Raw genomic sequence first — 17,923 nt, 5'->3', positions numbered from 1 at the left:
TTCTGATTTGCAAACACTTTTTAAGATAAAATGTCATCTAAGAATACCTCAAGGGGGTGATATTCTTGAATTTCCAAGAAATAAAAAAATATTTTGACCTTCGCATCACTAGCGCCAAGTAAAATTTTCTTCACGTGCCATTAACACGGTGATGGCCCCACTAGCATTAAGTCTCCAAGTAATATTTTATTGACGCGCACCAATAGCATGGTGATGGTACCACTAGCGCCAACAGTGCAATTTTTAAAATCACTCAACATTCTCTATGATATTTGACAATTAACCAAATATAGACTCAGGAAACTTGAATTAACATTCTTGATTATATTTTGGCCTACCAAATAATTTCTGAGGGGATATTCTTATTATCAAAAAAATCTTTTACCAACTCACTACTTACCTAATCATCGTTCAATCAAAGAGACAAAATGTTGAAAAGTTTCTGAAGAGAAAAAAAATGTTGATCCAATGATAATTAGTTAAATAGTGGATTGATAGTAGATATTTTTGGTAGTAGGAATATTTCCCTCATATTTTTTTTTTCATATCCTCTTGAAATTCAATTCCCTAATATATTTTGGGTTTTATTAATCTCATGTTAAAGGAGATAGTTATCTTATGTCATAGAGACAAACTAGTGGGTTCCACCACCTAAAAATAAAAGGTGGCACAATTATCGAAAGATGTGTAGGAAAAAAACTTATGTCATGTGACATAAGAATAATTTTTCCCATATATTTTTGATAATGTGATTTTCAGACCTAAAATCCCCCCCCCCCCCCCCCGTAAACGTTTTTAATAGTGTCAAATCTGCTTTGCTTTCGGTGAACTATCGAATATTTGGACAGATTGTTAGCATGTGCAGTGGTACTTGTGCCTGTGAACTGAAATTTAAATTCGTAATAACATCAAGGAAATCGTGACTTTCATGGTCACGTACGGATGACTTTTGAAGGCTGATTCAACAACCAAGCGTTTGGAGGAGCTTTAAAAAAAAATTATAGCCTATTTTTTAAAAAAAATAATTTTTAAAAATTTAAATTATTTTACATTTAAATAAATTGTATAAAATATACTTTTAAATAAAAAAATTATTTGGAAATTAAAGTTAATAAATACTTTTTATATATAAAGTTATAGTGCATCGAATGACATGTTACAAGACATCCTGCAACTCATTTTTAACTTTGTATTTATAGGAGTACATAGTTGAAATATTAAAATTATTTTTTTAAATTATGTACTCCAAAAGTACATAGTTAAAAAATAATTACAAAAATAAATACCATTCCTATAATATGATTCTTATATTTTCGATAAACTAATCAAAAATGATATGTGATTATAGTGGTGATAGTGGAAAGAAGAAGTCAGAGTGGGACAGAATAACTGGGGTGCAAATTGCAATTGATATAAAATTAAATTTTTATAAGATTATTTAACTTTAAACTTTAGCTTTTTTCAGAAGCAAAAAGCACCAGTTTAATTTCTTTTTGATCTCATCTTTTAAAAAATTTGTTATCTAAATGTATGAAAAGTTTCAAAAAGCCTTTTTTTTGTTGAAAAAAAAAAGCAGTTTTTTTTTTTACATGAACTCATCCAAACTACAACTACAAGTATGTAAATATGGTCACGGATGACTTTTGAGGGCCAAAATATTAAAGGTACATATGCGCGTATAGCTTCATAAATTTCACTTTAAATTTGAATCAAAAAATTCTAAAAATCATTACTATTATTTATTATGTGAGATCAATTCTTTGCTTATGTCAGTCTGTATACGTTAGTGGATTTGCAAAAATAAGAGGCTGGGATACCGTCAAGCATCCGTCTTTGTCAAAATATCTTCCTTACTTCTACAATACTGATTCCTGAACAATCACTGAATCAATTGTTAACAGGAGTGTTAACGAGTCGAGTTGAGCTTTGGTCTTAACAGATCGAGTCTGTGTTTAAATGTATCAGACTGGCCTTAGCCTGTTACCTGTTACGAAGTTACGAATATAATATCAGTCTCTGGCCTGACTCATTTACAAAAAATAAAAGTCTGGTTTAGCTTGTTTTAAAAAAATAAGACAACAAAAATTTACCCAAAAAAATCTACAATTTACCCAAACAAAATCTACAATCAACAGCACTAGTAATTTCATAAATATTCATAAATTTAATGTATATTCAAATAGTATAATATAAAATAAAATCATTCAAAAAGTCTGTTTAATTAATAAAATGGGATGAAATGAATTGAGAAGAGAGAGTGCTATCACAAGTAGTATAAAAAATAAAAAAAATATATATTAGGCAAGCCTGAGAGGCTCTAAGGCCGAGCTTTTGAATTGGAGTCTGAGGCCTCTTTATTAAACGAGCTTTTATACAAGTCCAAGAGTGGGACTAACAATCAATTTTAGACATGTAAGCTCAGACCTTCACGAGCCGAGCCAAAGGCCCCTGGCTCGTTTAGCACCCCTAATTGTTAAACTCCAAAAAAAAAAAAAAAATCACCAATTTTGTGTATTCCATGGACGTTTTTATGGTTAATATTATTAAATTTGATTTTCAGCAGGGTAATGAGAGTTTTTGCTGTGGACCATTACCAAAGGATCAAGCTAGATCAATCTTATAAAATGAGAAATAGATCTTCTCATGTGTAATTTAACATGATCATATCATGTTAGAAGATCTTAACCATTAATAATTGAATATTATAAAATGAGTCCAATATCATATCTCATTACATAATTTTAAAGCATTAAATTTATCGGTTGTCCTCCTTGTTGAGTTTACGTTTGTCACTATCAAAATATACCGACATAATTAAAAAAAGAAAGGTGCTACACGGATGATACGGAATATGCAGTACTAGAAATTAGAAAGCTTTCCTCTTTTCGGTGTTATCTCCTTCTTTTTTTCCTTCTTTTTTCTCGGTGGCTTAATGGATCTTGGCTGTACAATGTAGGATAAGATCTGATAATATAAAATATAATAGTATGAGATCTGAATATATAAGATTTGATTAAATTTTAATAATATTTAGCATTTGTCATAATATTATATAAGATAATGTATTGTATAAAATAATATAGTTTAGAATTTGGTAATGCACTATATAATATTAGATAGAATAAAAATAAATATTTTTGATAAAAATATCCTAAGAATTTATATAATTATTCCAAATATGTCACATAATATTAATTTTTATAAAAATCTATTGATAAGTGTGTCCAAAAAATATAATATATTGAAAAAAATTATTTTAATATATTAATATTAAAATAATATATTACTTCTTGAGAATTACACTAGTCAGCGATTTTAATATATTAATCCCTTAATTATCAGGCTAAATCTCACCCCTTTAGGTCGGATAAGTTATATATCAATTTGATTTATTAAGAGATTATGCTGTATAAACTTATACTATACGATGATCACACCAAACAACTAAACATATCACAATGTACAATATAAATTTATATTATCAGAGCTTATACATCATACCAAACATGGCCTTAGCTTTTTTTATTTGAATGTTTATCTCCTGAATGTTCATGTCAATCCTTTTAGGGGGTGTTTGGTTGGGGTTTTTTTGGATCACCGGAGAAATGTAATTACTAAGAATCTATAGGGAAAATGAATTAGATAGGAAAGTTTAAAAAAAGTAGTTTGGTTGGGCGAAATTTTACTAGGAAAATTTATGAAAGTTTACGAAACCTATGTTTGGTTGAAAGTAAAATATGGATGAGTAAATAATATGAATTTACTAATTTAACCCCAATACAAATAGGATTAAGTACAAGGAAGACACTTCTACTGACGTGTAGGAAGAAGAAGTGTAGGAATATTCTTGATCCTGGCTAACAAGCCTTCCAACGGATAACAATAGATCTCTGATCACTTGGAGATATACTTATTTGCCATGGCTCTACATTTCAAATCGTGTTTTCCCTCCTTTAAACCTCACGTTGTTGCAATCAAAACAGATTTTTCTCAAAGATTTAACCCTGTCAAATTTGATTATCTGCCTACTGTTAACAAGTGGAACATTGTTCAAGAAAACAAGTATATCGCATGGATAAGCTTTGTATGTCCAAAGTTTAAGCACTTACAAATCTTGTTAATCTTCTTTTGGTCAAAACTTGATAAAGATTTTACGTACTTAACGTACCTTGGACTAACTCAGTTACTTTGCAGGATGATCTCAGCATTAAACACGCAAAGAAATTGAAGGTACTTAAACATGTGCTCCGGAATGACGAAAGTTCACTGCAAGGAATGTACATGATTGATGCAATGCAGCGCCTAAATATTGATTACCATTTCCAAGAGGAAATTGACTCATTTTTACGAAGGCAATATGTTATTTACACCAATAGTTGGGATGGCTATGGCCATAATCTTCATCAGCTTGCACTTTGGTTTCGTCTATTGAGACAACAAGGTCACTATGTAACTGCAGGTTAGTTTTTTTTTTTTTTTAAATGAAATTTTCTTCCGAAGTTTAAAAATGATTACTTATGAGACACTAAAAGGTTTATTCATTGGATAAATTCAGAGGTGTTTGAGAAGTTCACAGACGTGGATGGAAAGTTCAACCAAGAACTAGGTGGAAATATCAATGGAATGATAGAATTATATGAAGCCTCACAGCTAAGCATAACAGGGGAAGACATACTTGATGAAGCTGGAAAATTTAGTAGGCATGTCTTGAAGGAAAGGTTGGGTGGCCTTGATGATCATGAAGCTAAGTGTGTAAGGAGTACCTTGGAACACCCTTTTCACAAAAGCCTGCCAATGTTCACCGCTAGAGATTTCTTTGGAGATTTCCATGGCATGAATCGATGGTTAGGTTCCTTAAAAGAAGTGGCAAAATTGGATTTCAGTTTGCTGCAACGCTTCCACCAGCAGGAAATTATTCAAATTTCCAAGTAATTCTGCTAACTTGATATGGGAGACTAGTTTATTTTACCATTAATTACTAAGGATAGTCCTCATAGTTCATCCTTTTCTCTTTTTTGTTTTTTTCTGGTAGATGGTGGACAGAACTTGGTTTAGCTAATGAGTTAAAGTTCGCCAGAAATCAACCACTGAAATGGTACATTTGGTCCTTGGCATGTCTCCCCGGTCCTACTTTATCAGAAGAAAGGGTTGAGCTCACAAAACCAATCTCTTTCATCTATATATTAGATGATATTTTCGATGTGTATGGAACTCTTGACGAATTAACTCTTTTTACGGAGGTTGTTTCCAGGTACATGCCAAAAACTTCTTACCTATTTTATATCATTAAACTTCTTACCTATTTTTACGGAGGTTGTTTCCAGGATTGAGATATGGTGTCAGACTGATTTGGTGAGTTTAATCTAACTTAGTCCAATTGACCCACCTGAAAGTGATACTAGAGAGGGTTGGGCTTAGAGTTGTCAAATGTTTAGCTAGAGGTGAGAAGAGGCTTCCATTGAGAGAAAGCATATCAATGTTAACTTCACATTCGAGGGAGAGATCATTGATTGCTGAGATTTTTAAGAATGATGACATTAAACTTAAAGTTTTGAATTTAGAGAGATGCGCCTCAGAGTTAATGTATTAATATGTATTTGGGCTGACCAGCCCAAATAATATGGATTTATGGATATATGACATTGAAGAGATTGTGATGAACATTGAAGATAATTCTATGATGTAAATTTTAAACAAAAAGAAAAGAATATAATTGGTTTTTGGTGAATGTAGATGGGATATCAGAGCTACTGAGCAGCTACCGGATTACATGAAGATATGTTTCAAGGCACTTTATAATCTGACTAATGAAATCAGCTCCAAGGTCTATGAGAAAAATGGATGGGACCCTACTGACTCTCTTCGTAGGATGGTAAGATTAATCAGTATCAAGAAAACCCACACAGCTTCTTTATTAGTATACAGTGTCATGATTATTACAGAATGTGATATAGATTGTCCATTTTCTGCAGTGGGAGAGTTTGTGCAAAGCCTTCCTCGTTGAAGCAAAATGGTTTGCTTCTGGAAACTTTCCAAGTGCTGATGAATACTTAAAGAACGGGATAGTTAGCTCTGGAGTGCACATTGTGCTCGTTCACATTTTCTTTCTTTTGGGTCAAGGTTTAACCAAGGAAAATGTTCAGATCATAAACAGAATCCCAGGCATTATTTCTTCCTCAGCAACAATTCTTCGGCTTTGGGATGACTTGGGAAATGCAGAGGTAATGGATAATATTATAAGGTTTAAAGTTTTTCACGTAGCTGTATCTCATATACGTATAAAATTACGCGGGGTATATATAGAACCATATAAAAAGAATAAAAAAAAAAAAAATGTTCCACACGCATTTATGTATTAACAAATTATTATTATTTTGATAAACTGGATTTACAAAATTTAAATAGTGAAGTAGTGTTATAGTATAGCCACAAAAGCTGAAGTAAACAAATATCAACGAATGCTCAAATCAGTACGAGAACAGTCAAGCCACAGGATGAGAATCTTATTCAGATACGAGCGTTATTTGTGTGGTCCCGGCGCCCCAAAAAATTTAGTAGATAGGATGAGAGAGAGAGAAGAGATAATTAAAATGTTTTTTTATCCAACTGTCACACTCTTGATGGAAAGATCACCAAACTCCTTGACCATTATAAAATTTTTCGAACGTCATTGAAAAAATAGTGAAAAGTTCAGTTATAAATATTTTATGGATTTAATATTTATGATTTTAAAAGACATATATCTTTTTAACAATTTTACATTATGTTTTATTGATAAAAATATAATTATAATATGAAAAATTATTTTTTTTACTTCTCGCGTCAGTTAATGTGATTAAGGAGAGAAAAAAATAATTTTTCATATTAATATTATATCTTACCAGTAAAACATAGGAAAAAACTATTCTCATGTCACATGAGATAAGTTTTCTCTCCTATACCCTCTTCGATAACTGTGTCACTTTTTTCTTTTCTTTTCTTTTATTTTTTCAGATGGTGGAGCCCATTAGTTTGTCTATATGACATGAGATAACTATCCCCTTTAACATGAGATTAATAAAACCCTAAAACATAATGTAAAACTACTAAAATATACAAGTTATATTCTTTAAAAGACATACATTTTTCTCATAATTTTTTTTTTTGGTATGCACTTTTTCTCATATTTTATGTTGGGTTATATTTTTCTTATTACATGAGAGAAACAATTTTTTTATACACAAAAAAGAGGAGTGGGTCTCACAATTCGGTCTCACTTATAATTTTATTTTTACAACACGAAGTAACTATTTTTTTACATAAGAAAAATATTTTCCTTTTATGTTATGTGAAAGTTCTCCCAACTTTTTTAAAAAAAGAAAAAGAAAAAGAAAACTGAAAAAATGTCATTTTCGCCTCTTTCATATAAAACGTATACTCACAATTTTCATAAACAAAGGTAACATTTTTTAAATGGGAAGGATCCGTCTACAAACTTACAAACTACCAGTAGCGGAGCCACATAGTAGTTGGGAGTGGCCTTGACCCGAGCTAAATTTTAATAAATCGTACTTATTATATATATGTTAGAGAATATAACATAAATAATTAAAAAGACTCTCACCTAACACCCTCACTTTTAGGTGGAATTAAAAAAAGCACAAGCAGACCAAAAAAATAGGCTTGTGCAGAACAAGGCAGACCAACAATGGGTTTGTGTCATATCCACGCTTCAAGCCCAAAGGTCTCTTGCGTAAGGGAGTGTGTTAGAGAATATAATATAAATAATTAAAAAGACTCTCACCTAACACCTTAAGGTTTTGGGTTGAATTGACGCTTAACAATATGATTATATAATTAATTATAAGTTGGCCCGGGCTAAATTTTATATTTAACCCTATCTACAATTTAAAATATATTTGATAAGAGATTTAGGTAATTGTATCAGGTTATGTTTTCAATTCTCACTTTATAAAAATTTTTAATAAAACTATAACTTTTCTTAGTGCTGCCTGCTCAGGTACTTTGTACTTAACATAATTTAAATATATTATATATGAACTAATTAAAATTAAAAAAAATACACATAATTTTTAGCCCGAGCTCCAATTGAAGCCCGGTTCCGTCACTGCAAATTATACTATATCTGATCGGTAATACTTTACCCAACCAAAAGTGTATTACCGGTCAGACATAATATAGTTTTTAAACAAAAAAATTTATAAATATAATTTTTTCTTTTTTTAAATTTGCAAATATTGAAAGTTAGAATTACATACTTTTAAAAAAAACTTTTCTAAGAATTTATGCAAAAATACCTGTCACCCTATTTTCAAACAGTGTATGTGGAAAAAGCGTTGGTACTAAAACAACATCAATGAGAAAATCTCAATTTGAAGCATATACATGTCGATTAAGAAGGAAAACCTATAAGAAAAACGAAATAAATTATCAGATATCATTCTCATATGTTTTGTAATTACTTTTATGACTGAAGGATGAGAATCAAGAAGGCAATGATGGGTCATACGTGAATTATTTCTTGATGGAACACCAAGACTTGTCGTTGACAATAGCAAGAGAGCAGGTTATGAGTATGATCTCTGATGCGTGGAAAAGCCTCAACCAACAGTGCCTGTTTGAAAGCACATTTCCTACAGCATTCACTAAGGCATCTCTCAATCTTGCAAGGATGGTACCATTGATGTATTGTTATGACGATAAGCATTCTCTTCCAAGGCTAGAGGAGCGAGTCCAGTCCTTGCTTTATGATAATGTTCTACTGTAGTACTATTGCGTAAATCCCTCATGTATTCAGCTAATAAATAATTCAAGTTGTTCTTTACTTGTCACAGCTGATTGAGGGAAAGAGTGATTGGAATTGGAAAATTAGATGTTATGGGACTGTTCGACACCCAAGTAACGGTTACTAAAAAAAATGCTAAAGGCACAAAAAATCATAATAAAAATCTTTTTATACAATGATGTACCATATTGAACTAATTTAACATTTCCTTGTTTTAACAATTATTCTCATATATACACTCAACATTTATATTATTTAGATATTTAAAGTTATTGCTCAGCCTTACTTTAAAAAGAATTATAACGGGCAAGACTCTTCGACGCCTTTAATTATTGGCTAAAGTACAACTTACCTCTTGAACTTTGACCATGTTTTAAATTACCATCATATACTTTTAATTGTTTCAATTAACACCCTATATTTTATGAGATTGTAGCAAATCAACAACTCGGTTAAAATTTTCACAAACGATGTTAAACCTTATGTATGAGCATGTTGCAACTTGCCAATGAAGTATCCACTTTCCTCGGAGATTCAGTCTACTAGCCACTCCTAATTATGATGATGTTCGATTGCACTGCTTCAACAGAACACTAACAACCACTCCATGAACTGTTGGTTTTTCCCATAAATTGTTTTAAAATATGATTTCTCTTACCATTGTGAGTAGTGTCGTAACTCATTTTGACACTTTGGGTGCTGCTATTAGCGTTGATGTTACTACTGCTGGTGCTACTGCTATTTAGACTAACATTATTTTTATTAGCATTGTTGGTACTACGAACCTTTAAGGTCTTGCAATCCGATCTCAGGTGCAGGAACCACACCCAAACGAAAAAACTCCCATGATTTTCTACCCTTATTACCAAAACTTGCTTGTCTTGGAACGATTACTCTGAACTAAGGTTTGGGACTTGGATGCGTGTGAAATTGATTTTGAACTTACAATTTGACTCCATCTCACAGAAGGTATAGATTCGGTTATTGGATGACAAGGTGGAATGTGGGAAGGGATAAATTATAAGATTAGGATTTATAGTCAGAATTTTAGACGAACATATTTGAACAGGAGAGGGTGGTGTGTCACATACTAGAATGAAAGAGAGAGGCTTTAGAATGAAAGAGGTTTGGGCAAGTGTGGTTTAACGCCATTTGTGAAAATTTTAACAATTGATTTGATACAATCACAAAATATAGGAAGTTAATTAAAACAATTGAAAGTATAAGGTGCTAATTTAAAACATAGTCAAAATTCAAGGAAGTAAGTTATATTTTAACCTTAATTATTTTTTGGAGAACTTACCGATGACAGTGGAGTATACAAATATTGGGACAGGTTGATTGTTAGCACTGGGGTACAATGGTGCTTGTGCTTGTGCACTAAATTTGGTGAAGGAAATTGTCGCTCTCGCGCGTGCTCTCCGATTACTTCTGAAGGCTAAAATATCTTCAGCAATCATAATTATAGCTACCTATGCACGTATAGCTTCATAAATTTCACTTTAAATTTGAATCACATAATTGTAAAACAATCATTTCTAAAAAAAATAATTGAGGTCAATTATTTGTTTATGTTACTCTTTGCCGTCTCCGTTACTTGCGAAAGCAACAGATTGTGAGATGCTCTATAGCTTTGCCGTTACAAATTGACACGGGAAGTTGGTGTTTACATGCAAAATATCACATAGAAGTTGTTTTCGAACACTCAGGTGAAATCTTTGGTAGTTTTCAGAGCAATATGTAACTGAAATAGAGTAAAATGTGTCGTGCGTAGTGGAAGAAAGAATAGACCCTCTGATAAACCAAAACAAAGATGTCTCTTCCAGCATGTGGAAAAATTATGGACCCATGTGATGATGGCCTACCAGTGATGTTATATACCGGAACAGTGACCGTTATGTCACTGTTCTCATTCTTTATTACCTAAATACCACGTCAAGAGACTTTTTCCCAAACTGTCACGAGGGCAAGTTCGCTAGACAAAGAGGCGAACTCGGATTGATGATGCGTCAGCTTTCTGGTGATGTCCAAGTTCGTTACCTGATGTAACGAACTTGTTTGCAATAAATGCTCCTGCATTTTTTCACCTGCCCAGACACGTGGCAGACAGAAGTGAAGATCGCTGGGCATGCTGGCGAACTCTTCCCAACAGCTACAATGACATGTGGCAACCATGCACCAAGTTCGCTGGGGTGGGCAGCGAACTTGGTGCAACAGATACATCTCCCACCCCTTGTATAAAACCCCCCTCCCCATTTCTCCAACCCACCTCGTCTCTCCATCTCCTCTCTCCCTCTCACTCTATCTCTTTAATATTTTCTCTTCCTCATTGTCTTTCTTTGTCAACATTTAAGGTTAGTATTTAATGAATTTTTTTTATAGTTTAATGTATTGTATTTAAATGTTGTTAATAAATATGTTTAGCATGAAACCATAGGTTAGTTGACTTTATAACTTTATGTATTGTATTTAAATATTCTTAATAAATATTATTAGCATGAAACCTTAGGTTAGATGACATAATTGTGACAATAGGGTATACCAGTGAAGTCGCGGCTTTGCGATGATTGTTGCATATATCACTCCAAAGAAATGGTAGTTAAAAGAATAGTTGTAAATAATCAATTCAACCCAAGAATTTAAGCTATTGGATGATGATACATTAATGATTTTATATATCTCAACAATAGTTGTTTTCATCCAATAAAAAAGAGAGTAGTAGTTTTAGGACACGAGAATATATGTCAGTTTTCAGAGAAATAATTAAGATGTAGACAAATGCATTGTTGTTAGAGTGATGTATAGGGATGTTAAACGATCCAAGGGCTTTTGGCTCGGCTCGTGAAGGCCTGAGCTTATATGTCTAAAATTGATTGTTGGCATCTGGCTTGAACTTGTATAAAAGTTCGTTTAATAAAAAAGTCTCAGGCTTCAATTCAAAAGCTCGGGCTTAAAGCCTCTCAGGCATACCTAGTATATTATTTTATATTTTTTAAAGTACTTGTAATAGTCATCTCTTTCTCCTCAATCCATTTCACCTCATTGTATTGGTTAAACAAATTTTTTGAATGGTTTTGTTGTATATTATGCTGTTTGGATATACATTGAATTTATGAATATTAATAGAATTACTAGTGTTGTTAATTGTATATTATGTTTGGATAAATTTTTGTTGTTTTATTCTTTTTAAACAGACTAAACCAGGCTTTTATATTTTGTAAATAAGTCAGGCCACATGCCGATAATTATATTTATAACGGGTAACAGGCTTGGTCATGCATGCTGACACATTTAAACACAAACTTAAGACCAAAGCTCGGTTCGGTTCGGCTCGACCCGTTAACACCACTAGTGAGTATAATCGTACCTAAAAACCTTATACCTAGGCTATTCCTCGATTAACCACACAATAAGCGATACTGATTCATAATTAAATCGATCGTCAGTTAATTAAGTTTACCAAAGGTATATAGTTTTAAGGGTAATTTATTACTGTTGAATTTGTAGCAGTAGTGGAGCCACAGATAAAACAATACAATTAATAAATCAGAATAATATTTTTGCAGTTATTGCATATAAGTTATCTGTATTTATTCTGAAAATGACATCGTTTTGAGATTAAAAAACTAAATAATTATAATTATAAAACTATAATGACCTTGAAATAAATTAAAATTACAAAAACACCATGATTTTTGCTCGAAACGACATCGTATTTGACTTACTGTAGATAACTTATCTTATCTGCAGTAACTGTTGAAAAAACCAACCCTTAATAAATATGATCTCTTGGGGCTGTTGATTTCCGTTGAGAAATTATGTACCAACAATTAATTAACAAATAGGCTATATGATGATGCCTTCCATGAATGTTATATCAGTGAAGATCTATTACCTACTAAATGTTGACACTAATTAAATCATGTTTCTATTTTTAATGTTTAATCATAGAAAAAATATTTTTAAAGGTTGAGATTCTATGTGGTTTCAAAATCACAAAAAAAAAAAAATGTGGAGGATTTTGATTCATCTTGGGTTAGTAACAAAAACATGGATTATGTAAGTTAAATATGCAATTTCATAGAATTAATTTTAAAAATGAATTAAGAAGAAGTTGGTTTGGAAGCTTTTTCGTGGGTTATGATCATATAGATTTTTTTTAGGGGATTAGATATTATACTTGTCTTTTTTCATGTTTACTCTTTTCAATACTATTATATTAGATTATGATTTAACGGTATCGAAAAGGAGTATGTAGAGTAGGTATAAAAAAAGTAAGTTAATATCCTATCATTTTTTTAGTTATATATAGTTTTGGAGGAAAATATTTATTGTTTTAAAGTATATAATTTTGTTTATTTTAAGTGAAATGACCCTAGTGGTTTTTTTATCTTTGTATTGTGAAAGAGAGAAGGAAAAAAAGTTCACCAATAAACAATCATTTTATTTAAAATAATATAAAATTATTTCTTTTAAAATGATAAATATTTTTCGATAACTTTTACAAATTAGTTTGATATATTGAATTCTTTCTTTTTTTTAAGTTAGAAGTTATTACTAAATTAAAGCTAAAAAAAAAGTCAAAAGTTGTTTGGTTATTACAAAAAAAAATTAATTTGAAATTTTTTTAAAAGCACATATTTCAAAAAAAAGTCTTTCTTTCTATTTTTATGGCTCTCCTTTATTTAAAAAAATTACACAATTCAAGAAAAGTTGATAAGAACTTGAAAAAAAAACTCCTCTAAAATTTTTTGACTTTTGATTTTTTTTCTTTATTATAAAAAAAAATTTCATTATAAGACATTTTATTAAAATCTGTTTGCCCTAATTTTTAGAAGAAAAATAAAAAATAAAAGAATCTAAAGAAATACATTGTAGTAGCTGAATACAGAGTTGTCCAAAACAAGCGTTTATTCTGTGCTCTCGAAACACGTGAGCCGGTTAGAGAGAGGAAGGAGAAGAGAGGGGAGAGAGGAAAAAAGAGAAGAGAGGAAATAGAAAAGAACCGCTACATATTTTTTCGTCCAAAACGAGAGGAATTTTTAGTGATCATGTCCCACCACTGACTCGGTGAGAACGGGACAATTAAAAAATTTCATTACCTGCGGAATTTGTACGGAGGGGATGGAAAAAAAAACTTTTAATCCTATTGTCATTTTTTGAATGAAAGGATTACATACAATGGGATCACTCAAAATATTTTCGTCCAAAACGGTTGATGGCAGACAACAAAAGGTGTCAACATCGGTCCTTTCTGGGGTGCCCGTATGGCGAAATAGGAAAGAGACCTGTTTTTTCAGTTTTCAATTAAAACGGCACACTTATTCGAGTGAAAGCCACTCTTAAAAAGACTTTGGACTTGATTCTTTCGATCATTGACCTATTACTACCCATTTTTAACACATTTAAGAAAAGAAGATTTAAAAAGAAGAAGAAGAAGAAGACCGAGTCTAATTATTATTTTCATTTAACCATTATTTTGGGCGAACTTGAATGAAAATGGGAACACGTCTATTATCAATGCTGTCACGTTTGTTCCAACCATTGATTGGCCCAGAAATGAAGAAAAAGAAAAAGAAAAAGAAGGATATCTTTTTATTTTGAATGACTAATTTGCAAATAATAATTTTCACACCCAACCTGTTCACGTGTTTACATAATGAAAAAAAAAAAAAGACTTCTCATGATATATCAGAAGTTTTTTTTTTAATACCTTTATTTCGATGTTCATATCAATTATTTTCTTTTATTCTTTCTTCAAGATGAATCATATTTTTTTTTCTCTGAATAGAAATGCTTCAACTTCTGAAAAGTTGTAACCCCCTTACATAATTGCCGGTAAATAAGCAGTGGCGAATGCAGGAATTTTAATGACGAGAGCGAAAATAAAAAATATTATATTATAAACAAAAATATTTGAAATATAATACAGACCTAATATAAAAAAATTAAAAGAAATCTATTACAAAAATTAAGATCACTTTATTTGATTCTTATTTTACGTATTTTCTTATTGTTAAACTTATATATAATTGAATCTGTGTTAAAACTCAAAATAATTTCTTTTTTAATGTATGTAATCAAAGAATCATCAAGAAATTGGTCTTCTAATTTATTTCGATGCTTGTTCTTGATTTTATTTTACGCATGCGGATCTTAACTTTTTTCTTTCTTTTTTAATGTCAGAATCTGCATGTGTAAATATGTTTGCCACAAAAAAAATCATATGTTATTGCTGCAGAAGAGACGAACTCATAAATAAATCATGTTATCCATTATCAATAAATTAGATACCCACAAAGTTATATGTGTCCTTTCATTCTTTTTATAGCTAGAATTGTTAGAAATTTAAAGAGATTAAGAATAATTTAGAAGAACACACTACAAATTTTTAATCTAATCGCGTGTTTGGTAGGTGGTGAAAAGAAAAATTTCCTAAAAAAATGGGGTTGAGAAATTATTTGTCTATGTTTGATAGGAGATGAAGTAAAAATATAGTTAGAATTTTTTTTTTTCATCGTTTGCTTTTCTATGTAAAATAATTGGAGAAGATTACTATTGAAGAGTGAACAGGTACTTGAAGAGTGTTTCAAGATTGAGTCTCACGTCCCCTTCAATGAAAATGTTTGTGCTTCCTCTTCAGTTGTCTTCTCTTGCAATTGCAAGCTGAACAATTTTTAAGAGTTTAATTTGAGCCATTGAGATTTTGTACTTTCTCCTCACGCTCACTCATGTCAGTAATTTATCCCAGGTCCGCTCCAATAAATGAGCAACAACTATTCTTGTTTTTTTTTTTTTCCTCATGAAATCTACGGTCCGAGAGTTTTCATAAGCACTGACAATGTTTTCTCACTAGGTAGATTTTGTCTTTTTACCACTTTAGTATAATGCTTTTAAAATTTTCCGTTAGTCCACGTGTAAGGTAAATCGCCAGATTGGTTTAACTTTTTTTTTTTTGAGTGAACCCAAAGGTTTCCCCACCTTTTCGAAATGGGACTAATCTCTTTCGCAGATTGATAGGAATGATTAATAGGCTTTTTCTGTTACTCAAAAAATATGCCTCGCAAAATTCGAATCCCAAACCCTTTAAACTCACTAGTCTAACTCCTAGAACTCAGCCCCCACACCACCTGAGCTACAGCTCTTAGGGTAGATTGGTTTAACTTTAAGAACCTCGTATTTGTCAAACCACGATTTTTATTTTTTAAATACAAAATTGCATTGTGTCTGAAATATGAGTACACGTTACTTTTTTAATAATAGTCAAAAGAATAGTTTCTCTGTTCTCACCGAAAAAAAAATTAAGTGCTGTTTGGATGAATTTTTTCTTTCTAAAATTTATTTTTTTTAAGAAAAAAATATTTCTAAAAAAAAATTATTTGAATGTCTGTATTTAAAAACAAAAGTGAAAATTCTTTCTAAAAGTTATTTTTTTTAAGAAAAAAATATTTCTAAAAAAAATTTATTTGGATATCTGTATTTAAAAAAAAAGTCAATTTTTTTTATAAGTTAAAATTTTAATTTCTAAAAAAAACAGAAGTTAAAAGCTAATTTTTTTAAAAAAAATCCAAATAACTTTAGTTTTTATAAAATATTATAAGTAAGACATAAAAAATATTTGTTTTGAAGTTCATCCAAATTGACCCTAAATGATCTGATTCTATCGTGATCATTTCATTAGGAAGATAACTCTTAGGGCCTGTTCCGTAGGAGTTTTTCTTCAAAATACTCTGGCAAATTAGATTTGGATTTGAACTTAACTATGGTTGGTAGAAATCTCAAAAAAATTCTACTAGGAAAATTGTTTACCCATGCATTGACAATTGTGTGAAAATTTTCATTGAAAATACTGTGCGAGAAACTCACATCATATGTGGTATTTTGTGTTTACCCGATAAACGAAAAAATCAGCGCGAATTATTTGTAAAAAATGACCCTCATATTTTATTCAAGGATTATTTTTCTTACAGATTCAAAAATTAAAATGCCCTTTTTCTTAATTTATACACGTTACCCCCTCGATATTTACCTTCAATCAAACATAGACTTTTTAAACTTAAATCAATTTTTTCAGTAATATTTTAAGGCTTTAATGTTTCTACAGTGAATGTAGATAAGTTATCTACATTCGCTCCCAAAAAGACGTCATTTTGAGTTAAAAAATTATAATGAAAAAGACTATTATAATCCTGAAATAAATTATAATTACAAAAATACCGTGATTTCTGTCTCAAAACGACGTCATTTTGAGTTCAATGTAGATAAGTTATCTATATTGATCGTAGAAAAAGCGAATCTGTATTTTAATCTACCAAACAATTTTTTTAATCTTTCTAATCAAATTTGTTTTCATACAATATTTCGGCAAAAAAAATTTAATTATTGCATTTTAATTAAATAATTACGTATTTATTGCAGTTTTAAAAATAATTACGGATCTATTGCACAATGTGACGCCTTTTTTGGGCGTCTCACCACCATAATTTAAATTTAAATCAGGTAATCCTTCATCCTTAGAGCTTTAAAATATTTATTTAATTATTTCCTTTATTAATACAGATTTTTCAAATTGATTTTTAAGTTTAAATCACAAATCAAATCTTTATTTTGTTTTTCTTATTAATAATAATTGTTACTTTTGATTTAAATCACAAACAAAAAAAAATTTATAAAAAAATAAAAAATTTATTTTTAAATTAAATCACATATCAAATCTTGATTTATTTTTTATATTAAATCAGAAACGCAGAACTCAGAAGCTTTTGAATTTAAAAATATGACACGTGTCAACACCTGACACGTCACCAATCACGTCTAAATTGAGTTTCAATCAAGAGACAATCATGCCTAATTTAGGTAATTTTATTTTTGAAAAACATTCATAAACCATCATTAACTTCAGACCACGAATAATAACCCAGAAGCTTATAGCATTAGTCATTAATTTCAAAAATAATATCCTTCTTCTTTAGAGATTTAGAATATTTATTTAATTATTTTTTTTATTTCTACAGATTTTCAAATTGATCACAAATCAAATCTTTATTATGTTTTTCTTATTAATAATAATTTTAATTTTAATTTTTAATTTAAATCACAAACCAAATTTTTGTTATAATAAAAAAATTATTATAAAAA

At 30.4% G+C, this 17,923-nt stretch overlaps 1 protein-coding gene across 1 annotated transcript; it reads left to right on the top strand.

Annotated features, from left to right (window-relative positions):
* Positions 1 to 3,919: 3,919 nt before the first annotated feature.
* Positions 3,920 to 8,767, top strand: LOC133312863 ((3S,6E)-nerolidol synthase 1-like). Its single transcript, XM_061514136.1, has 7 exons — positions 3,920 to 4,084; positions 4,195 to 4,459; positions 4,556 to 4,928; positions 5,033 to 5,251; positions 5,734 to 5,872; positions 5,973 to 6,221; positions 8,477 to 8,767. Exons 1-7 carry the CDS (start codon positions 3,920 to 3,922, stop codon positions 8,765 to 8,767), a joined length of 1,701 nt encoding a protein of 566 aa, XP_061370120.1.
* Positions 8,768 to 17,923: the final 9,156 nt, after the last annotated feature.

The sequence above is a fragment of the Gastrolobium bilobum genome, unplaced genomic scaffold (assembly GCF_033153095.1).
Source record: "Gastrolobium bilobum isolate Gb01-03AN ecotype WA unplaced genomic scaffold, APGP_CSIRO_Gbil_v1 utg12574, whole genome shotgun sequence".
NCBI lineage: Eukaryota > Viridiplantae > Streptophyta > Magnoliopsida > Fabales > Fabaceae > Gastrolobium > Gastrolobium bilobum.
The sequence above is the reverse complement of the archived record's forward strand: the minus strand, read 5'-3'. Positions and strand labels throughout refer to the sequence as shown.

Bases quoted from the DNA above. Each gene is read 5' to 3' on its own strand.
- LOC133312863 (XM_061514136.1), top strand. From the start codon at position 3,920: ATGGCTCTACATTTCAAATCGTGTTTTCCCTCCTTTAAACCTCACGTT. The intron at 5,252-5,733 runs GTACATGCCAAA...TGGTGAATGTAG, and splicing joins TTTACGGAGGTTGTTTCCAG to ATGGGATATCAGAGCTACTG. The intron at 5,873-5,972 runs GTAAGATTAATC...CATTTTCTGCAG, and splicing joins CTGACTCTCTTCGTAGGATG to TGGGAGAGTTTGTGCAAAGC.